The sequence below is a fragment of the Schistocerca americana genome, chromosome 5 (assembly GCF_021461395.2).
Source record: "Schistocerca americana isolate TAMUIC-IGC-003095 chromosome 5, iqSchAmer2.1, whole genome shotgun sequence".
In the NCBI taxonomy this organism is placed as follows: domain Eukaryota; kingdom Metazoa; phylum Arthropoda; class Insecta; order Orthoptera; family Acrididae; genus Schistocerca; species Schistocerca americana.
In genome coordinates, this window is record NC_060123.1 from 53,146,548 (window position 1) to 53,171,115 (window position 24,568).

The following is a 24,568-nucleotide window of genomic DNA, read 5'->3' on the forward strand; positions in this document are numbered from 1 at the left end:
ACGCGCAAGGAGTCAAACAAGTGACTAAATCTCGGACAGTATTGCTTCGACGAACGTTAAAATTTACCAATGTTCCTTAGGGATATGTCCGAATGTTTACATAAAATTTCAGCGAAATATATGATGGTCGAGCAGGGAGGGCTCGGTGCGCCATCTTACGATGTGCGGTAGAGGGCACATCCTACACTCCTCCAGTTGGATTCACGAGCACTGCACGGGAAGAACAGCGTGACCCGTATTAAACAGCCCGAAAACTGGGTTCGGTATTTTGGGGGAACTACGTCCTCTAAACAACAAAGAGATAATTACAAAGTCCGAATAAGAGAACACGTTGCTCAAGTCAGAGGTATCCTCCGATACAACAATGACGTCAGTCCAACTGTTGGGCTCTGTTCATAGCGTATGACTCGGCGGAAACGTCGACTTGACTTAAGCCCTATTATAAGGCTCGACTTTCTGGTCCAGCGTCTACATACCTGTCAGCTCGCTAACACGACCTTCCCGCCCCATGACACAGCTGTGTGAAAACATGGAGGTCAAGGTACTGAGAAAGAAATCGCAGCAGCAAGCCACTATTCAGATTATCAGATTTGTTTTATTATCTTTTTTTTGTCTTTCCCCTAGCCTGTTTAAAAGAAGAGTGTAATGTGTACAGGGTGTTTCACAATTATTCCTATTACAGGCTTCTAGGGGCTGTACAGGAGACTTAGTAGATAAAAATTTGATAAGGAACTAATGTCTGAAAATGTACCATTTTAATACAAAATAAGTTTGAGAAATGGCTCAGTTTCAAATCTCACTCTTCGCGGTACGGTACATAATGACATAGCTGCACAATGCATGTTTTCCATTTTCGTCTGACGTGAGGACAAGAACGGGTGCTTATAAACTGGTACATTCGCAACTGGAAGTGTTGAATTTTGTGCTCCACGGACGCGCACCAGGATATGTGAGGTGTGTGTATAACAGCATGCGCCACAGTTACACCTTGTGCAGCGAACAGGTAAGTGGGGTAACTCCTGTAGAGAACATAAGTCAGAGCTCAGTATCTTCGCTGGGTACATACCGTGAGGTGGTAGATCTAAAAGTGATGCGCCAGTCAAACTTATTATATATCCAAACGGTACATTTAAAGACGTGGGTTCCATATCCAAACTTTATCTATAATGTCCCCTTTAATTCCCCTAGTAGCCTGTAATAGGAGTTGTCAAACATTGTGTACATCTTTTCTAATACAAGGCAAATCTTTTATGTTTTTGAATGCCTTAGACATAATCCCGCACAAAAACGAACTCAATCCTTCGATATATTTTGCGCAAATCTATAGTGTAAAAAATCGATTGAATGTTCATGTTCCTGTTAGATACATGCTGTCGTGCTGTAACTTCACGTTCAAGTGCTCTGCGGACTATGTTTACAAGACACTGTGTTAGTATTTCGGTAAATATGAATGTGAAAATGTTGAGAACAAATATCATATTTGATATTTATTTTATGTAATAAACTAAATGTATAAAATCCGTAGAAGCCGTATACGCACTCAGAACCCGCAAATAATAAAATAAATTTGGTAAATGTGAGTACGACAGAGTCAGTGTTCTTCAGTCCATTAAGGAAAAACGTTCTACAGAAAAATAGATCGCGCCATTGTGTTTGACAGTGCCGAATCTCTCACTCAAATGCTGTGGAATCTGAGGAGCAATAAGAAATCAATTGATGACGCCAGCTAAAGAGATTTGATCTTAAAATGTGCTGTAGAATGTGAGTGTGTAAAATGTCTACATTGGAGTCTTAATCTCGTAAGCGAATTCTCTTTGGAAGACGTTTTGGCGTCGTGGTCAGCTACTGAGCTAGGTGGCCAAGACAATGGTTTGCACTTTGGACACGCATTTGTAAGGAGAGGGGTTGTAATCCAGGCCAGGTCATCATATAATAGGTGTTCTGTGCTTACTCTAAACCACCAAAGGCCGGCCCTTTCCAATAGCGTCAAGAGGGTCTGTAATTTAGTGGCACCCTCCAACGCCCTGATCGCCGTCAACGGTGCAATTTTAAATTTAAATTAGTGGTAAGTTCCCATGGGACCAAAGTGCTAAGGTCATCGCTCCCTAGGCTTATACACTACTTAATCTAACTTAAAGTAACTTACACTAAGGACAAACACACACACACCCATGCCCGAGGTAGGACTCGAACCTCCGACGGCGGTAGCCCTCGTGAACCGTGGCAAAGCGCCCAAGACCGCACGCCTACACCGCGCGGCGGTGCAATTTTCTGTCACTCCATGAGGAACTAGGAGAAGTTTGGTCGCTACCACGAGGATTAGAAACTCCTGCTTCAGATAAAGTGCCACGCCATTATGTAAATTTAAGGCCTTCTGCACTCTAAAATCATGGTATTACGCACAAAGGTTAGCGTTGTACACATATACAGATGGCGGTAGTGCCGCGGTCACAAGGTGTTTTAAAAGGCCACAGCACTGGCGGAACCGTCATTTGTACTTAGGTGACTTATGAGAAAAGGTTCCCGACGTGAGTATGGCGCGACGGGAATTAACAGACTTTGAACAAGGAGTGATAGTTGAAGCTAGACACATGAGGCATTCCATTTTGGAAATCGTTCGGGAATTCAATATTCGAAGATCCATTGTGACACGAGTGTGCCGAGAATACCAAGTTTCGCATTACCTCTCACCATGGAAAACGCACTACCTGACAGCCTTCATTTAACAACCGTGAGCAGCGGCGTTTGCATCGAGTTGTCAGTGCTAACAGACAACCAGCACTGCCCGCAATAACCACAGAAATCAACGTGGGACTACGACGAACGTATCTGTTTGGACAGAGCTGCGAAATTTGGCGTTAACTGGCTATGGCAGCAGAAGACAGACGCGAGTGCCATTTCTAACAGCACGACGTCGCCTGTAGCGTTTCTCCTGGACTCGTGACCATATCGGTTGGACCATAGAGTACTGGGAAACCGTGACCTGGTCAGATGAGTCTCGATTTCAGTTGGTTAGAGCTGTTGGTAGGGTTCGAGTGTGGCGCAGCCATGGACCGAAGCCGTCAACAAGGGACTGTACAAGCTGGTAGCGTGAGGTGGTCAAATGTGTGTGCATTCCTAAGGGACCAAACTGCTGAGGTCATCGGTCCCTAGACTTACACACTACTTAAACTAACTTACGCTAAGGACAACACACACACCCATGCCCGAGGGAGGACTCGAACCTCTGGCACGATTCGTGACATGGCGCCTCGGGATTAGCCGAGCGGTGTAAGGCACTGCAGTCATGGACTGTGCGGCTGGTCCCGGCGGAGGTTCGAGTCTTCCCTCGGGCATGGGTGTGTGTGTTTGTCCTTGGGATAATTTAGCTTAAGTAGTGTGTAAGCTTAGGGACTGATGACCTTAGCAAACAAGTCCCATAAGATTTCACACACATATTTTTGGCGCCTCTAACCACGCGGCCACTCCGCGCGGAGGTGTGGGGTGTGTTTACACGGAGTGGACTGGGTCCTCTGGCCAACATAAACGATCATTGACTGTAAATGTTACGTCCGGTTACCTAGAGATCATTTGCAGCTATTCATGGACTTCATGTTCCGAAACAACGAAGGAATTGTCACCGGGCCACAATTATTCACGTCTGGTTTGATGAACATACTGGACATTCCGAGCGAACGATTTGTCCATCCAGATGGCGAATGCCATTGAACATTTATGGGACATAATCGAGAGGTCAGTTCGTGCACAAAATCCTGGACCAGCAACATTTTCGCAATTAGGGACAGCGATAGACTCAGGAGGGATCAATGTTTCTGCAGCCGGCTTTTTGAGTCCATGCCACCTAGAGTTGTTGCACTACGCTGAACAAAAGGATGTCCGACACTGTATTAGGAGGTATCCCGCGACTTTTGCCATCTGGATAATTCCCAAATTTAGACTTAAAGCCGTTTATGTTATCGATGCTGATTGCTTGCCCGTTTCACTGGATTCTTCAAACATATTTTCAAGTTCATATTTTCACAAAACATATTTTTTGTTTCTCGAATTAATTAATAATATACTTTCTTAAAAACTGACATACACAGTATTAATGCTTCGTAATATTTATTTTCTATTTCGATGTGAAGAAGTTAAGTTGTCGGAGGACGGCATAGAAAGTCGAAAACAGGTTGAAACTTCCCCTTTAAAAATTAAGAATGACAGTGTTGGGAAAACTCTTGCGTTATTTGATTTTCAGAGAGCTGAGCAAAACTAAACGTACTGACAAGAGGAGGGCCTCAAACACGGCCAACCGTTTCGGCTCAAAGTTGGCAGGTCGCTTATGTACAACCTAAAATGAAGGACTCTAAGATATTTTGGCTCAACACCCTCCCGTTTTTGAGAAAATCACCCCTAAAGGTTATGACGAGCAATCGACCCAAAATTGGCTGGATTGATAGATAATTGTAAATAGAGCACCTTTCCTCAGTAGGTATGGGGTCCACAAAAGCATGCTTTTCCAGAAATCGAGGAAAGAAACGTTTACAACTGTCCCTTATTTATCCACATGGTAAACGCTGTTCGGGGAGAGCGCCGTTAGCGAGCTGGCACGGTAGCTCAGTGTGTTCGGTCAGAGGGGTAATAAAAAACTGAGTGAATGGATCAACGAAGAACCTAAACGGGTGTCAACGGACGTCCGCCGAGAACAAATTGAACCAACAATATAGAACAAAATGAGATTAAAAAAAATAGCGCAACGGCCAAGGTAACGGTCTGCGAAGCAGAGAACCCGGGTTTGAATCTCGAGGAAATATAGCGTATGTTATTCTTCTCGTTCGTATTTTTACATACCTCAATTGATAGTGATAGAAGGGTTAATAAGGTAAGTAAATCGATAAAGAATGAAAAAAGGTAGGCAAATGAATTCCTCAAACCTATTGGGATAATACACAACTAAAATGTTACTCCAGGTCACTTTACAATGGCTCTTTCAGTCACTGTTACGTGTCCTCACTTTTCTTCGAACAACTAGATGGATGGTACTTGTCATACAAACATTCGAAACAAATATACTCACAGCACCAAGAACATCTAATGAATGCAATCTTTTGACAGCTACACTGTTCCTCCCGAAGAGTTGGCGGAAAACAAACTTGATTTACATTTAAAAATATGTCTTTTTCGGGAATTAATTTTGATGCGTACCACGCATACGATATCATTGCCTGAAAAATCGGTGCTGAAAGTTGGTTATGAATTATGCTGTGAATAGTTATTACATCCGTGCAGTTGTGCAATTGTGGGTTTTCAGAAGGACACTGCAATTCTGAAGCCTGGATATAAAGTTTTTAACCTGGCGATGAAAATAAACATCACACGGCTGGCACACAGGTGTGCAGTCTGGCGGTATTACTTTTACTGTGCACGTCGGCTGACCATCGCCAAATATTGTGTCATATATTGTACTGTTAATTTGTCCACTCCAGGAATCCAGCTTTAGACAAAACTTATCAGAAACGTATGGTTTTAAAACATTCTCAAGAAATGTTCTGTAAATCGCATTGGTCAGTTTCCCGGATTTGGAGCAGGTAATGTAAACATTTTTCAACGAGTCGGATGAACGACTGACCTCTTCTATAACCCGAGGACCAAATGTAACATTCGTTTCTTGTAAAGACAGGAAAACCTTAGGCAACACTTTTCCAGAGGCTGTGGTGGCATTTGCGCCGTGTACGAATGTGTTAGTTTGTTTTTACTACCAACTGCGACAAGAGTTCATTTTTCTCCCTTAAGCGATAACGTGCGTTGAATGTTCACCCGATACTCGCATCCTGTTTCATCGGTGTCGATTACGTAATCACGATTATAACCGGTCATAAGTGACGCCGTTTGCGTGCTGAAAAGAGCCGCCACTTTCTGTATATCTTCTATATTTTGTACCTCCTTATGAGAGTCGTATTTAGTGACGTGCTGTTGACGAATTTTATACTCCGATTTGAAATTTCTTGCCCAAGATAATGATGCAGCAAACGTAAAATCCTTGTTGGCCGTATATTGAATCGCTGCACCTGCAGCCCACTCCTGAAGTATTCTCGTTGCTACATTCTCGTTACGACAGCGAGATTCGACAAGTCGGTCGTATGTACACTTATTTATCGCCTGGTATTTGTCGTATCTTCTTCCTCCTTTAACGATAACATTTTCCCACAATTTCAAGTCCTTCTTCCTTTTCAGGGCTGTTGTTGCTCCATTCTTTTGCAGTGTTTGTAAGTTCCAATTTGGATGGTTCCTGGCTAGCGCTACCGCCTTTACTTTTACTTCAAGGAGTACAGCGCCGAAGTTCAATCGTTTAGTAACCGGTTCGTAATGCTCATCGGGAACAGATGAAGCACAAATTCCCAGTGACGTGGAGATTTCCAAAGTGTTATGACCATTTTGCGAATCACTAGTCGCTATATCTTCCACTGAATCACCTTCTGTATCGTCTTCATGGTATAGTACTTCAGTATCAACAAAAGTCATTTCGTTTGTCAGGTCTAAAAATCGCTCGACTATAGCCGCTCCTATCAATCTGGAACGCCGAGAAACAGAACTGCCTGCCTCCAGTAGTGCATTGATAATGCATCTGTCTTGCAACACTTTTACAAACCAAAACACAGCGTCGGTAACTTCCCGCTTGCTATCGTCTGTGACAGGCTCCCAACTATATATTACAGCGCTAGACGAAGGGTGCAGATCCTCCATTACTCGTATTATACATCTGAAAGATATGACACAACAAACAATAACTAGTTACTACGGCATAAACAGACGAGCTAATTACTACAAACTACATACAGTACTCGTCATATGTTACTTACGGAAGAACACTCTATTCATTCACAAAACGTATTTCATTCGGTGCATTAACGATGGAAAAATCACTACATGCATCCGCGAGGTTCGCGGCAGCCTAATGACGGAAAACACCTCTTTCCGATTGACTTCTATAAGGTTCGTGCTGGACACCTTCACTCTTCCAGGTTCACAATTATGATTTGACGAAGAGGCAACAGGGACAACATAACTCTCCCCGCGTGCATTCTGTCCCGTGCCTCGCTGTAAACAAGCGTCGCGCGGTTGGCTATCTGTGATCCATCGTGAGGAGTTCGCAGCACTCTTACTCGGAATTATTTTCATGTGACAAGGCTTAAAAGCTTTATACTTTACTAACTCACGGTGTTTGGGAAATTAGTTGGCCTACCTTACTATTATCATTCCTTATTGATTTACTTACCTTATTAACCCTCCTATCTCTATCAATTGAGATATGGAAAAATACAAACGAAAAGAATAACACCCGCTAGGTTTCTTCGAGATTCCAACCCGGGTTTACCGATTCCCAGCTAGTTGCCTTGGCCGTTTCTTTCTTTTTTTATCTCGTTTTGTTCTATATATTGTTTGTTGAATTTGTTCGTGGCGGACGTCCGATGACACCCGTTCAGGTTGTTCGTTGATCCGTTCAATCAGTTTTTTTTTATTACCGAGGGTAGCTAAACCCTCTGACCGAACACGCTGAGCTACCGTGTCGGCGCCTCTATCGGTGTTTTCGGCGAAAAGCGTTTACCATGCGGGTACATAAGCGGCAGTTGTAAAAGTTTCTTTCCTCGATTTCTGGAAAAGTTTGCGTTTGCGGACCCCGTGCCTAATGATGAAAAATGCTCTATTTAGAATTATCTATCGATCCCTCCAATTTTGAGTCGATTGCTCGTCATAACCTTTAGGGGTGATTTTCTCAAAATTGCGAGGATGTTGACCCATGTTTTAGGTTGTGCACAAGCGACCTGCCAAATTTGACCCGAATCGGTTGGCCGTGTACTTATTCTGATCATCACTAAACTGACACACAATATTTTAGCGCAACGCAGTCTGACCTTCAATAATCCCTACAAAAGAATAGCCTGACTAACAATAACCTATACCTTTCATGAATCACTTACCTCACAAAAATCTTCGTTACTCGAACTACTGCAATACAGCGAGCGCCAATACTGCCAGCTAAATAAAGGATTCTACTACTGAAGGCACTAACTACTGATAGGCATAGTTAGCAAATGAAAGATTTTGATAGGGAGCAAACAATGTATTTATCTTAATAGTGTTCAAAAGTCATTATATATATCCAGTCTTACAAATTTCCTCTTTCTGACGGACACACGTCCAGATCGTCCTCTCAAAACTCTGTCATCTCTCTCCCCACATCCACCACTGCTGGCGGCTCACCTCCAACTGCGCAACGCTACGCGCTGTTCACATCCAAGGTTGTTCACATCCATCTGCTCAACACTACACTAGCGAATATTCCAACAATGAGTCCAACCAACCACAGACTATACACAGCGGACTCAGCGATTTTCATACAGAGCGCTACATGGCATCACCAACATAAAAACCTAAACAGTCTACATACAAGGTTTACAAAAAATATATAAAATAAGTATTGGAGAATAGTAATACCGTGTATTTAAATTTTTAATATTTGTATTTTCCACAAGTACCAACGGAATGTTTCACTTATGAATGTTCCACACTATCAGTAATGATATGTCATAGATAAATCGAGATGACAGACAAATAACAAGTTGAACTACGTTTGTGCTTACTGATGGTTTGGCTCAGATACCGATATGCTTTCTTATCGTGCAGGCCAGAAATAATGTTTCGGCACCCCAAGTCGGCGAGCGTCCTCACGACGATCTTCAAGCCGTACACGGCGGAGCTGTGGGTGAGCAGCGGCGCGCTGTTTGTGCTGATCCTGGTCGTGTCGCGGCTCTTCTGCTGGGTCGAGCACCGCGTCACCGCCACCGTCGACGAGATAGACAACTCGTGGAACTCCACCTTCCTGCTCGTCTCCTCTGCCATCGGGCAGCAAGGTGAGCCACCAGCGTCCACGTCCGGAAGAGCAGCGGCCAATGAGTCTACGCACAGCGTTGAGATGTGTGTGTCTCAGGGCACCCTCAACGTCCGGCCTGGACGATGCTGCTCCCGAGAGAAGCACGCTCAGTAGCTGCCATCAGTTATTGTATGGTGGACAGGTTAGCACGTATTTTGATCCGTAAATTAAGCTTGAGTGCATTGGAGGTTGACGAAGGGACCTGACAAATCGGCAATTCGACATAGCATAGAATTTTTCACATTTTGAAAAACTAAGCTTTACTCACGATTATGTAGGGTTGGTTTTAGAGAGTAACATTCTTACAAGGGAACCTCCCCATCGCACCCCCCTCAGATTTAGTTATAAGTTGGCCAGTGGATAGGCTTTGAAAAACTGAACACAGATCAATCGAGAAAACAGGAAGAAGTTGTGTGGAACTATGAAAAAATAAGCAAAGTGTACAAACTGAGTAGTCCATGTGGAAGATAGGTAACATCAAGGATAGTGTGAACTCTGGAGCGCAGTGGTCCCGTGGTTAGCGTGAGCAGCTGCGAAACGAGAGGTCCTTGGTTCAAGTCCTCCCTCGAGTGAAAAGTTTAATTTTTTATTTTCAGACAGTTATTGTCTGTCCGTTTACTTTCTTTATTTTCGCGGACTATATTTGCTGGATTCATATTGCCCACGGAATACATCTCACGTATTTAATGCACTCTCGTCCAAAGTAGCGAACAGTCAACTGCCAGCCATGGAGCCTCGCTAGCAGGAATACGCTCTCTTCCGTGCCCTGTAGTCAACTGACGTCGTGTGTTTCGATGTTTGTTTAGGTGAAGCGGAAAGATAATAATTGTCTGAAAATAAAAAATTAAACTCTTCACCCGAACGAGGACTTGAACCAAGGATCTCTCGCTTCGCAGCTGCTCACGCTAACCACGGGACCACGGCGCTCCTGAGCTCACACTATCCTTGATGTTGCCTATCTTGCGCATGGACTACTCAGTTTGTATATTTTGCTTATTTTTTCATAGTTCCACACAACGTCTTCCTGTTTACTCGATTGATCTGTGTTCAGTTTTTCAAGGCCTATCCACTGTGCCAACTTATAACTAAATCTGAGGGGGGTGCGATGGGGAGGTTCCCTTGTTATCGACTGTGCATTATTAACAAATATTTCGACAGGCAAGACTAACTATCTGAGTGCGTCAGCCAAGTGCATGGACAAGCCCAAGGCAAATCTTTCAGAACGCTAGGAGATAGATCCACTCAGCGTGAGAGAGTTCGATGTTGTGCTTTATGTAGGACACTTTGCCGCTGGGTGTGATGTAAAACACTTCAGCACCTGCTGCGTGCAGGCTCATCACTTTGGTTCTGAATGCAGTGACTGTCAGCTAGAGCCGTCAGTGGCAGTGCCGGAGGTGTGATACCAGCTGGGTCACAAGCACACAAAAGCCACCATCTGGGAATATAGCCAATGACCACAGGGAGCCATGAGTCTTACTATGTCAGCTTACCACCATACAATTTCTGATAATTGAAATATACTACAGGTCTGCCGTAAAAGCCAACATGCTATCAGTGTGTGATGGAAAGAAGGTAATTCTGTGAAAGGTGACTGCAGTTGTACAAAACAGAATGTTTTGTGTACATAAACTACGTAACATACTTTAATTGCATTGCTACAGCTCACACGCTTAATCCTTCTATTTCTTACTAATTGCAGACCCCGCAATTATTTTGTTGTTTCAGCACAAGCCTGCTAAGAATTACGTTTAAGACATTAAGCTTTACACTTTCTCCAATACTTCATCTGTCCTGTTTTTTCTTTTATTTTTTACTTTTCCCCTCTGCTGTCCATTGACCTCCTAGTCCTTATGGTGCTGCCTTGTCTTGGAAAGCTTTTCACTCTCAATCAAGGTTGCGTTTCATTGGCAGGACACTTAGAAAATGCAACAAGTCCACTAAAGAGACAGCTTACACTACACTCGTTCGTCCTCTGTTAGAATATTGCTGCGCGGTGTGGGATCCTTACCAGGTGGAATTGACGGAGGACATCGAAAGGGTGCAAAAAAGAGCAGCTCGTTTTGTATTATCACGTAGTAGGGGAGAGAGTGTGGCAGATATGATACGCGAATTGGGATGGAAGTCATTACAGCAAAGACGTTTTTCGTCGCGGCGAGATCTATTTACGAAATTTCAGTCACCAACTTTCTCTTCCGAATGCGAAAATATTTTGTTGAGCCCAACCTACATAGGTAGGAATGATCATCAAAATAAAATAAGAGAAATCAGTGCTCGAACAGAAAAGTTTAGGTGTTCGTTTTTCCCGCGCGCTGTTCGGGAGTGGAATGGTAGAGAGATAGTATGATTGTGGTTCGACGAACCCTCTGCCAAGCACTTAAATGTGAATTGCAGAGTAGTCATGTAGATGTAGAATCTCATTCTTACATTTTGTTCTGTCTTTTATTTCTTTCTCATTCCTGTCAATTTCTTCTATGTCTTCATGAACTTTCCTAAGCCAGTTGGGTTTGTCTTCTAAATTTTCAAATTGCTGTACAATTTTTCTTCTCAGTCTGCTAAGACTCATTCTTTGAATATGCCCTCAGAACTTTACTGGATTTTTCATAATTTCGGCATTCGGGAGGACGACGGTTCACTCCTGCGTCCGGCCATCCTGATTTGGGTTTTCCGTGATTTCCCTAAATCGCTCCAGGCAAATGCCGGGATGATTCCTTTGAAAGGGCACGGCCGACTTCCTTCCCCTTCCTTTCCTATTCCTATGAGACCGATGACCTCGCTGTCTGGTCTCCTCCCCCCAAACAACCCCAACAACTCCATAATTTCGCCTGTATTATTTTGGTACTTGATTGTATACCTCTGTATTACTTCTTAATTTAAATGTTTTCTATTGTTGTATTTCCTAATATCTTGCTCCTTTTCTTTTCCAAGATTTCTCCATTTTATTCTGTTCCTCTTCTTATTTTTCCTGGCGTTGTCCTGTATCTTCATGGTTTTCATTGATAGTGGCTTCTTCTGTCTGGTTTGAGAATATCGAAGAACAAACAAATAATAATAAGCAATGATAATAGTATGTGATCAGTTTACACAAACTTCGCACACTTGAAAATGGCTTTTAGCGTAAGGTCCGTTCATTGTAAGTTTGACTGTGAATGATTTTTCTGAAAATATTTCTTTATCGGACTTCGTAGATTGAATAATTCCAAAGCTTTGGTTCGTACTGGCCTTTGATATAATTTGTAACACGGAACCTTTAGCCTTGCCAAGACGCCGTTTATTTGGTACAATAGCTTTTAACATAAATGAAAAACAAGATTAAATAATATCACTGTATTTACAAAATATTGTACTAAATTAAATTACATAGATACTTACATAATTTCTGTTGCTGTGTACAACTATGAATACGCCTAGTGAGATTGTGTCTAAGAGAATAATGGCGGTGTGCCAAATAATTATCCGCAGCGATGGCAGATATATGTCCGATCAGGACGGCTTCCAGAACAAAGAGGTACCGTCTTCTCGGCAAGACAACTGAACTGCGTAATTATTCTAATTTTTCAGCGGTTGCACACCACAATCGATACAACCGCTTATACCGATTAATATCTTAAGTAATTCTTTATTTATATTCTAAACTTATATGTACGTTTTTGCTATATGTCCACTCCCATCCTGCAAATGTGCCTTTAAATGGGGTTGGCATCTTAACCTGTATTTGGCAGTGTTAGTTGTATAGGGTGGCCGCATGCCGTTCCTATTCCCCCCCTCCCCCCCCCCCCCCCCCCACTACTACCACCACCTCCCAAAGGAATTCCTGTTCATCATCTGTCTGCGTCTAGTGGTCTAGACTTATACATGTGAAAGTGTGGGAACATCTTTCGAAATGTTTGCGCATCGTGTCAATGAGGCTCTTCATGGGGACCAGTCCCATATTCACCAATGTGGATGTGGGAAACTGCCTAAATACAACATCCAGGATGGTATCTCTGGCACACCGAGCGAGGCGGTACAAGTCAAGGGACTCGCATTCGAGAGGATATCGTCTCAAACTCTCATCCAATTATCAGGCTGAAGGTTTCCCATTTTTTCCACAAATCGCATGAGGCATATTTGAATTTGGTTCCCCTGAAAAATGTTAATGTTCAGTTCTCATTATTAATGTATCGCACATCACTTTTTTGCGAGGGTAATGCAGCCATTATCACTGTCTCAAGTTGTTTGGAGAGGCTCGACAGACCCATAACTTACTGATAATGTATGGTTCAGTTGGTATTTTTGACTGTTTCGTGAATCGGTAGCCACTGTCCATTTTCCCTTTGAGGAGTCACAACTGGCGAGCAGAAATTTCCATACATGTTACTGACTGCTAGTACTGTCACTACCACATATGAGATAGCTTGGGAGAGCTATATACCAGCCAGAGAGGGTGAACAGTGGCACTGCGAACTATATGTTGACGTCCTGTGTAACACGTTTCTCGGTGTCGACTACACGAGGTTACAGTGGAAAAGCTGTGTCGCACACTGGTGACGACAGCGCCTGAGTGGGCGGTGTGGAGTGAGACTCGGGCGGCACCCGCCGCTGACTGTGTGGTGCCCGGCAGGTGTGTCGCGGAGCTCGGAGTGGCTGAGCTGGCGCGTGCTGCTGTTCGTCAGCTTCCTGTGCACCAATCTGCTGGACACGCACTACGCGGCCGGCATCGTGTCCTCGCTGCTGATGCCGCCGCCCAGGACCATCAACAACAAGAAGGACCTCGCCGACAGCCCGCTCGGGTTCGGCCTCGAGAACGTCAGCTACACCTACCAGTTCTTCGTGGTACGGCTAACTTCCTACTTTTTTCTGTGTCTGTTATTCATATCCCCTCCGCCTCCACCTCCCCCCAATAAGGAACCGACTGCCTGCAGCCAAGTTCCCTTTCTTCCATTTCTTCAGCCTTTCAGTGAAACAGTTAAAATACATAAAAACACATAGACAGGAAGAGAGGAACCAAAAACACGGACGCGGAGCTTGATGAGAGTTTGGCAACGTGTGCAGTCTTAAGTCTTCTGAGAATGTTGGTAACACTTTATAGGTAAGAAATTTTGTTGTAATTGGGACTGGAGTGGAAACGATACAAGAAAGGATATGGTATTAGGAATGAGAGGCGTCATAAGATGGGATGTAGGTGGTTGGAGGTGGGTAGGAGTGCAGCTATGCAGGAAAAGGAGTGTGCTGGGGTCTTCATTTGGAATGAGGAAGGTACGGTAGGCTGTAGTTAACAGAATGGGTAAATGCTGCTACATTCAAGACATTTCTTGGTTCTCTCTCTTAAATATACCAGAAAGTGACTAGCTGACCAGTTAATAAATTGATTTCAAATATGCAACAGTGATTGGTTTGTTCTCCCATTCACATGTATACATAATTCTTTTCTTTTTTTATGTGTTTGTCTGCTTGTTACTCGAAGCACCTTTGCGTGTATAAGTGAGTGAATGAGTGTTGATGCACGAAAGAGAAAATGAAAATCGAACACAAACTTACTGTGACTTTGTCACAGTAATATCTTGTCAACAATACAAATAACTATTAAATAAATCGGATTTTATCCATGTCTATTATGCAATATATAAATGTAATTTGGGGACAGAAATGGTTGAAAACTATAAAATTTTCAAGAATGTCAAACAGCAAAATATGTTCTATATACTTCACATTTTTACCACTTAAACTGGCAGATGGGACAGTAGTCAACAACTCACGCACCTTGGTGCGCTTCCGCGCCTTTCAAACACGTCGGACCGTCCATATACTCAGTATCCTACCCGAACGCAATTTCAACCGACTCCCTCTCCTTGACAGTGAAATCTGCTCCGACATTCACCAGTCCTACCAGCTACTGCTTTTTCCAACTGTTTTCACTCAACGTCAGGACTTCCCCTCTCTCCTCCCTCCCCTTTTCACTCCCTCCCTTTCACGTCCTGCCATTTTCTCATGATACCATGGCCCTGTCCACCATCCACATTCGTCCTTCTTTTCCGTCTTTTCCAATACCCATCTTACCGCCTACCGTCTTCCTACAGATATCTCCCAATGACTCATAAATTTAAACCCCCTTCATCCAAACGTTTAATGTCCCCTCAGCTTCTTCATCCAGCGCAGATCCTTCATCTCTTCAGTGAAAGTACAGCACTGAACATGGGGTCACGGCGGTCGGCTGTCTGCTCATTTCCACTCCCCACACTCGCCCGCTGACCGCCGAGTGCCGCATGTGTAGTGCCACCTTTGTTAACTGCACCTACTGTCCAGTGGAATGTGTTTTTGTAGATGGCTACTAAACGTTCTGGTGGATAGTTGTGAGACTCACATGCCCTTACAAGTTCCAGTTACGGTACTCGCAAACTGATGCGCTGCTTAAATGGCAACAGAATATTATAGAAACTACAACTGGTCGCCATGCAACGTTCGCAAGGACAGCCTCAATAGAAACAAAAAAAAAAAAAAAATAATGCTAATGAATACATCTCTTGTCTTACGCTGGGTGAATAACATTTAATGAGATTGTGAGACCGGAATCTGCGATTTCCCATTGTAGTACGGCACGAGGCCAGTGTGTCTTACAAGTCACAGCTCAGTAAAAACAGGTTTGTTAATTTTATGTCTGAACCGTGGATTTAATTTCAAAGAAAATTCTTAAAAATTGATTTTATTTACTAGCGATTCATCAAGAACATTAACACATGTAATCACACTATGTGAGCGTGGAAGTAGTTGCCAGGGAGTAACTGATGAAATCAATATCAAATTGCTTTCAACAAATGGGAATTTTATTCCTAAAAGCTTTTTATTTAAGAAACATATTTAAAATTATAAGCAGAAAGCACCCTCTAAATATCAAGTTACAATTTATTCAGAGGCAGAAAGAAACAAATTGTTGAGTGTATGAGCTTTCGGGCTGAGAACCTTGCCGCTCCCTTTTGACTCGGCCGTAGTCACGACCGCTCACAACAACCTCTGAAAGACTACACAGGTGCAAATCTGCAACACACCAGATTACCTTAAAGTAAAAGTTTTAACAATTCACACAAGCACACAAACTATGCACCCTGCAGGAGGGATGGAAATGGTACAAAACACTAAAATTAAAAGATTAACTAGCTACCGAAGGTGCAACTTGATTTTAACTTCTAAGAAGAGTCTTACGGTGGAAGGGTGGCAAATTTATACACTAAAATGACCATTTAAATAAAAGCCCATGAAATGCAATCTTATATAAAATTTATACAAGGTTGGCCAAACGAGTTAACATGCTCCACATTACACATATACCGCCTCTCATGATGATAGGCAAGATAAAAACATATTTCAGGAATTAGGCCGTTACACTCCAAGCAATAAATTCGTTAACACACCGCATCCGACAAACATGACAGAGGCAGCTCCGAACGACAGACACTAACTGCCTAACAAATGCGGACGAGAGACAGACGAGCAAGCTGGGGACGAGAGACTGACACAAGTAGAATTTAACACGAGTAAATCACACAACATATCACCAATTACTTGACTTCTAATAAACTGCGATTTCTCGAGAAGACCTGGAGCAGCACCCCCAAATCGCTCTCACGAGCCGTCTGCTGCCAGCTGCTTCAACGGACGGAGGAAGGCGCGCCGATCTCCCGTCTTTCCTGGTCCGCACCAACCGACCGACTGCCCGCTGCTCCGTCCGCGACTGCTGCTCCGTCGCGACTGCACTGCTGGTGCGTCTTCCACTCACTTCCAGGCACACGACGGCGGAAATACTGGCTCGGACCCATGCAGAGGAAACTCGCCCACTGGCAAAACGACATCCCTGCAGCAGGCAAGGACCGAGCCAAGCTCCACAAGATGGTAACTGAAGGGGCCCAGAAGCGCTCGGAGAACCAGTCACCACGGCGTCGCAGCTCGCACCGGCCAGACTGATGTCGTGGGTTGACTCCTGTTGCTCTCGTGTCGACCGCGAAGCCCCTACCCCTCGCTATACGGCGCGGCCCACTGAACTCACGTGGCGACCTCACATGCGCCGACGCTCAAGACGGACAAGTCATCTTGTGTCTCAGTGCGCGACCGACCAACCGATCTATCCAACCGCCAATGACCGTTGTCTGAGCAAACTCGAGCAGACTGGCGACCTAATGTGCAGACTCAGATGCAGGAACCAAGCCCCGACCGGGCGACCACACGCTGAGTTCTCTTACTGGCGAAGTGGAAAGACTCTCATTTTGCCGGCTTTAAAGGTTGATCCGAACGAAAGACGTACTAGCACTCCCACCGACGATCTGACCGATTTGCAACCGTCAGATCCAACTGCACAAACAACAGAGAATATCGGCCGATGTCGAGTAAACCAAGATACGCACACCTTCTAACTCGGCCTCACCAAGATCAAGGCAACAAACACCACTCAAGACAAGTTTAAAAGAATACAGAAAATAAAAGTCACAACTGTCAAATCACTACGGAAGAAGGCTGCGGGTTCTAGAGAACAACACACACCATTTGTTATCACACGCGTGAACGGCTGAGGAAACAACAGTCCAGAAATAATGAACAAATCGTAACAGTCGAGATTTAAAAGAAGTAACTAATTACTCAACTTGAGGGTCTTGCTTCGGAGGAAAGCGAAACGTCACTCTCGCAGTTAGCGCCTCCAGATGCAACAGCGCGTGCCCGCCGCCAAAAGCCCCGGCCTGGGCTTCGAGCTGTGGAGACTACGTCGCTGCTCAGTTCCAACGAACCAACAAGGTCCAACCACATCCCGACTCGGAAAATGGTGTTCATCCTGAGGATCCAAGACGACCGGCCGATCAAACGACCAACGGCAGCCCGCTTTCGCCGGCAGCAGTCTCGGCGAATACTAACACCCCACGGACCCGACTGTTGCTGGCTGCCAACTCTTCCCGACTGATACTGGCGTCAGTGGTCAGCAGACCACATGTCGCCATCCGACGACCAGCCGACCGATCGACCAACGGCCTTCCGTCTGCGTCGACCACGGTCCCGGTGCGTACTTGCATCGTGCGGACCTGCCTGCTGCTCACTGCCAACTCGTCCAACAGCGGAGTAACGACGAACCGGACTCAGTCCACAGCCCACCAGCGACTGAAACTTAGAGCGGACTGTCTAACATGCGAAGGTCTGCCTTCCGACTGACTCTGTCGACTCACTGCACCGACTCCCCAGACTGACGAGCTCATAGCGCCCCTTAAATGCACGTGAACAGGCAACCTTTCCCCTTTCCCACCAGAGGGAGACACCAGAGCTGCGATTGCCACAGCGGCGCCACCGCCAGAAACGGAGGGCGACTGCTTCACACTACGCGCTGCGGCGCGCTCTTCAAAACAGCAATTTTTACCACGGCTCAATGTCTCTGACCGGTATCTATTAATTTTTTGAAATAACGTCTGCAAGTGCAAGACAGCAAATAATTTCAGAAGCGCATATCTACATAACTTGTTAAGCTGTGCACTTCAAAGGGGTAACAAACATTATGAGGATGAAGTATGTTTTATTTAAAACACTGCTAACCAATTACATCTTTTAAATTTTCCTTAAAACACGATTATTAATGATAATGACGTACCTTCTCCATAATACAGGCTAAGCCAGAAAGAACGCCCATTTTGAATCGTTTACAAAAGTTTTATTAACACAGCCCTTCATGATTTACAAATGCAGAAGTGTTACTGAGACTTTGGTGTTCCATGCAGTAGATAGCACTGCTTCTTAAAGATCACGTCACTCAGATGATCACTGTCTCTATCGGAGCACTCATGTAGACGAGCTATGAAGTTGCAACGGAAAGTGTTTCCAAGTACAGAAACAGGAATACCGGACGACTTCCCTATGGATGTTGGCCTCCAGCGCCTGGAAGTTTGTACGGCGAGTTTCGATCACTCTGTACTTAAAGCACACCCAGAGGAAGAAATCGGGAACCGTCAGATCGGGAGAAGGTGCCAGTGAAGCCGTATCACCAGATCCGGAGACGAGACGCCCAGGAAACGCTTCACACAGTTCGTCCACGGGCAGTCAGGCAGTGTGTGCAGTTGCACCATCCTATTGATACCGCGTGACTGGACGGGGATGGTTTAATCTGCAGGATGTTCGTTGCGTCGCTACTATTGAGTTCGCCATCGTAACTGAATTTCCCACTCCCTTGCAATGCTGCTAGCGTGTTATCGACTATCTGGGTATGTACGTGCAGTCACAATAGCCAAATGAAAAGGGCGTTCTTTCTGAATTGCTGTGTATTACACTAGAGAGAGAGAGAGAGAAAGAGACAAAAACGTTTTACATTACAGCATTTTATATTAACAACCCATACACATACTTTTTCTATTTGTTCTTTTTTTGTGGTGTATCACCACTCAACAGTTCATTCTTTGCACCTCAGTCCATCATTTTCAAGTTATAATGTTCTTTACGCCGCTTGACATTGAGCTGTTATACTGCTGCTCCTTCATAAAATTCTGTCCATGTCAGCTTAGACTAGAAGTTACCAATGTTGCCAGTATGAGTCACAAGCGCACCCCTTTACGCATTGCTCGGCCGGGGAGCATCACATACAGCGAAGTGACAGGAGTCATAGGATACCTCCTAATATCGTGTCGGACCTGCTTTTGCCCCACGTAGTGCAGTAACTTGGCATAGCATGGACTCAACAAGTCGTTGGAACTTCCCCGCAGAAATATTGAATCATGCTGCCTCTGTACCCTTCCATAATTGCGAAGGTGTTGCTGGTGCAGGATATTGCTCACGAACTGACCTCTAGATTATGTCCCATAAATGTTCTATGAGATTCATGTCGGGAGATCTGGTTGACTAGATCATTCGTGCGAACTGTCCAGAACGTTGTTCAAACAAAATGCGAACAACTATGGCCAGGTGACATGTGCTCTGTCATCCATAAAAATTCCACCTTTGTTTGGCAACATGAAGTCCATGAATGGCTGTCAAATGATCTCCAAGTAGCCGAACATAACCATTTCCTGTCAATGATCTGTTCAGTTGGACTAGATGACCCAGTCCATTCCATGTAAACACAGCCCACACCAGAGCAGAGCCACCACCAGCTTACACAGTGCCTTGTTGACAACTTGGGCTTTGTAGGATCTGCGCCACACTCTAACCCTACTAAACAGCTCTTACCAACTGAAATCGGGACTCTTCTGACCACGCCACTATTTTCCAGTCGTGTAGGGCCCAACCAGTATGATCACGAGACCAGGAGAGGCACCGCAGGCAATGTCGTGCTGCTAACAGAGGCACTTGCATTGGTTGTCAGCTACCATAGCCCATTAACGACGAATTTAGTCACGCTGTCGTAACGGATACTTTTGCTTACGTCCCACATTGGTTTCTGCGGTTATTTCATGCGTTGTCGCTTGTCTGTTGGTACGGACAACTCTACGTAGATGCCTCTGCTCTCGGTCGTTAAGTGAAGGCCGTCTGCAACTGCATTGTCTGTGGTAAGCGATAATACCTGAAATTTGATATTCTCAACGGTTTCCTAAAGTGAACCATCCATGTGTCTAGTTCCAATTACAATTCCGCGTTCAAAGTCTTTTAACTCACGTCGTGCGGCCATGATCCCGTCGGAAACCATTTCAGATGAACCACCTGAGTACAAACGACGGCTCCGCCAATGCACTGCCCTTTTATATCTCTTGACTGCGATGCTGCTGCCATCTGTACGTGTGCATATCGCTAACTTCGGTCACTTTAGTGTAGTTTTCAGGAAAATAAATAAATAAATTCAGATGTCAGAATCGAGTCTTGTGTATGATACCATAGTTTGTTAGCACAAGGAAATGTACGAGGGACGTCTGAAAAGTCCGTGCAAAGTCCGAGAGGTGGGACCACCGGCGCTTATCGAGGTCATGTTTAGTTAGTAGCATCTTTGCAAACAACGCACACCAAGTTTCAGCCATATTGGTCTATTTCTTTGTGTTTGACATTCGTGTGAATCAAGGAAGTCGAGTGATTGTCAAAAAATGGACGAAAAAGAACTTCGTGTGGTGTTTAAACATTATTTTATGAAAGACAAAACGCCTCAGGAGACTAAAGAGGAGCTTGATAAACATTAAGTGACTATGCATCTTCGATTAGAATAGTTTATAAGTGGTTTCAAAATTTTCGGAGTGTCCATACGGGCACAAGTGATGCTGAACGTTCTGGACGCCCTGTGGAAGTTAAGACTCCAGAAATCATTGATAAAATCCATGATAAGGTGATGGATGACAGAAGAGTTAAGGTGTGGGAGATTGCTAGTGAGGTGGGCATCTCGAATGAACGGGTACATAATATTTGCATAAACATTTGGACATGAGAAAGCTATCCGCAAGATGGGTTCCGCGATTGCTCATGCTTGACCAAAAACGGAATCGTGTTAAGTGTTGCAAGGATGGTTTGCAATTGTTCAGGAAGAATCCGCAGGACTTTAAGTGTCGTTTCGTCACTGTGGATGAAACATGGATACATTACTATACTTCTGAGACCAAACAACAATCTAAACAATAGGTTATCAAGGGAGAATCTGCACCAAAAAAGGCGAAGACCATTCCTTCGGCCGGAAAGGTTATGGCGACTATCTTTTGTCATTCGCAAGGGATAATCCTCATCGACTGTCTGCAAAAGGGCAAAACTATTACAGGTGCATATTATTCATCGTTATTGTACCGTTTGAAAACCGAGCTGCAACAAAAACGCCGGCGATTGGACCACAAAAAAAGTCCTTTTCCATCACGACAATGCACCAGCAGACACATCAGCAGTTGTGGTCGCAAAATTAATGTAAATAGGAATCCAACTCGTTTCACATCCCCCCCTATTCTCCAGGCTTGGCTCCTTCGGACTACTATTTGTTCCCCAATTTGAAGAAATGGCTGGCGGGATAAAGATTTTATTCAAACGAGGAGGTGATTGCAGCAACTAATAGCTATTTCGCAGATTTGGACATTTCCTATTATTCGGAAGGGATCAACAAATTAGAACAGCGTTGAACGGATTGTATAAGTCTAAAAGGAGACTATGTCGAAAGATAAAAAAAGGTATACGCCAAGCACGTAAGTAGTTTTTATTTTTGCACGGACTTTTCAAACGCCTCTCGTAGATAAAAACAAGCTAAATAGATGTGAGTGAGCTATCCCGGTCGGTGACCCCGTGCCCGCAGAAGAGCGACGACCCGGTGGACCGCGCGCTGTGCAGCCGCAAGCTGTACCCTCCCGGCGGCCGGCCCAACTTCTTCCCCGCCGAGGTGGGCGTGCGCAAGATGGCCACCGAGCTGTTCGCCTTCCACGCCGAGGACGTGCGCGTCGGCCCGCTCATCGACCGCTTCTTCTCCGACGACGACAAGTGCGCGCTGGTCTTCATACCTCTGCTCACGCCCGTCGCCACCTACACCGCCGTTCGCAGGAACTCGCCCGTCAAGGAGCTCTTCAACTTCGGGTAGCGTGCACACCTCCTCCTCTAAACACCTAATTATCCATATACGAAGGTACTATCTCTTCCCGAAAGAACAGTTACCGTTGATGACCATGCAGCTTTCGTTAGAATGAAATAATAATTAAATGGACACCCTAGCTGCAAACAGGCGATGATATACTTCATTGGGGACATGTCGAAAATGTGTGCCACGTCCGGGACTCGAACCCGGGATCTCCTGCTTTATATGGCAGACGCTGCATTCATCTGAGCCACCGAGGGCACAGAGGATAGGGCGCCTGCAGGGACTTATCTCTTGCACGCTCCCCGTGAGACCCACATTCCCAACATGTCCACACCACGACATTCGTAGTGCGCCTAATAGATGTTTGCCCATCATACTCATTACTCGTGGCAGATTAATCTACCAAGTTCTTGTCTTAACGCACATGCTATGCCCAAACTCTTACGGGACTTGGACGAGTAATGAGTATGATGGGCAAACATCTATTAGGCGCACTACGAATGTTGTGGTGTGGACATGCTGGGAATGTGGGTCTCACGGGGAGCGTGCAAGGGATAAGTCCCTGCAGGCGCACTATGCTCTGTGTCCTCGGTGGCTCAGATGGATAGTGTGTCAGCCATGTAAACCAGGAGATCCGGGTTCGAGTCCTGGTCGGGGCACACATTTTCAACATGTCCCCAATGAAGTATATCAACGCCTGTTTGCAGCTAGGGTGTCCATTTAATTATCATTTCATTCTATCGAAAGCTGCATGCTCATCAACGGTAACTGTTCTTTCGGAAACAGATACTACCTTCATATATAGTTAAAATATGGCTTCCCGGCCATTGACCTTCTTGTGCGAACGCACGTGCTATGCCCAAACTCTTACGAGACTTGGTAGATTTTCTGCCACGAGTAATGAGAATCATGGGCAAACATCTATTAGGCTCACTACGAATGTTGTGGTGTGGACATGTTGGGAATGTGGGTCTCACGGGGAGCGTGCAAGGGATAAGTCCCTGCAGTCGCGCTATTCATCTGTGTCCTCGGTGGCTCAGATGGATAGTGTGTCCGCCATGTAAAGCAGGAGAGCCCAGGTTCGAGTCCCGGTCGGGGCACACATTTTCAACATGTCCCCAATGAAGTATATCAACGCCTGTTTGCAGCTGGGGTATCCATTTAATTATCATTTCACCAAATTATCCGCCTGTTGTAAGCTTGCACTAGCTGATTACCCGGCAAAGAAAAATCGAGAGAAAAACCATTGTATGGCATTGCGGGCTGTGAGACCCGGACAGGTAGATTCACCCTCCTAATCGTGAAGGCTTTGCTTCCTCTGCGCACAATGGGCCTTTCCCACGCGGCTTCTGAAGATTGTGTCTTATGGGGGTAGACCAGGGTGACACTCGATTTTGTAACCGATATTCGAGATTTTTTGGATAAAATAACCAATTACAGAACTGACTTTAGACCTTCGTTGTACACCCTTAAGATCGTATTACGTATTTTTTAAGCAAAAAGCTTATATCCAGAGAACACTTCACGACATCGACAAAAGGCTTTCGCGGGGTGCGACGGCGATTGATGGGAGTTCTGAACACAACAATTTTCAGACTAGAACAAAATTTCTAAAAGTGCTTTGAAACTGATGATACTGTATAACGTAGTATGTAGGAATAGTTTCAAAAATGATTTTTAGTAAAATGACGGCGTTCTGAAATAAAAGTCGATTTTTTTCGACGGAAAGTCACTATAAAAACGTGCATCAAAAATCGAAATTAAAATATATCGCAAAAATCCTACGTACAACAGTAAAAAAAAAAAAACGCTGACTCACAAGTTACAAAAAGGTATATTTCACGAGCTATAGCTCCCGTCAGTTGAAAAGTGTTGCTTTCAAAAGACAAGCGTGAAAAGTTACAAGCTGTGTTTTTTAATATTCAGTTTGAACAAACGTTTAATCGGCAATGCCTGAACCGTACAATTGGCCTTTTTTTCGCCAGTGTCGAAGCACTCTCGTTTTGACGAAATTATATCGATTAACTGGCTTCGCCTGCCAATCCAAGCGTTTTTTTTTTTGTGCGACTGGGATGACTTTTCGAACCTTTTCTACCTGCATAAATACATTTCTTTGTCATTTTCAAGCACTCACGTTTTACTTCGTATAAAAAACAAGCGGAAAGACAAAGCAGGCGCAAGACAAGCATGTGTTTTCA

The 24,568-nt window shown here is 44.6% G+C and overlaps 1 protein-coding gene across 1 annotated transcript in view; it reads left to right on the forward strand.

The window, feature by feature from the left end:
• The window catches only part of LOC124615643 (glutamate receptor ionotropic, delta-1-like), a 122,818-nt gene that overhangs the window by 53,061 nt on the left and 45,189 nt on the right, over positions 1 to 24,568 (forward strand). Inside the window, exons 6-8 of the mRNA XM_047143654.1 lie at positions 8,665 to 8,891; positions 13,512 to 13,723; positions 22,095 to 22,369. Of these exons, the coding sequence (XP_046999610.1) occupies positions 8,665 to 8,891; positions 13,512 to 13,723; positions 22,095 to 22,369 (714 nt within the window). The remainder of the gene's footprint in view (positions 1 to 8,664; positions 8,892 to 13,511; positions 13,724 to 22,094; positions 22,370 to 24,568) is intronic.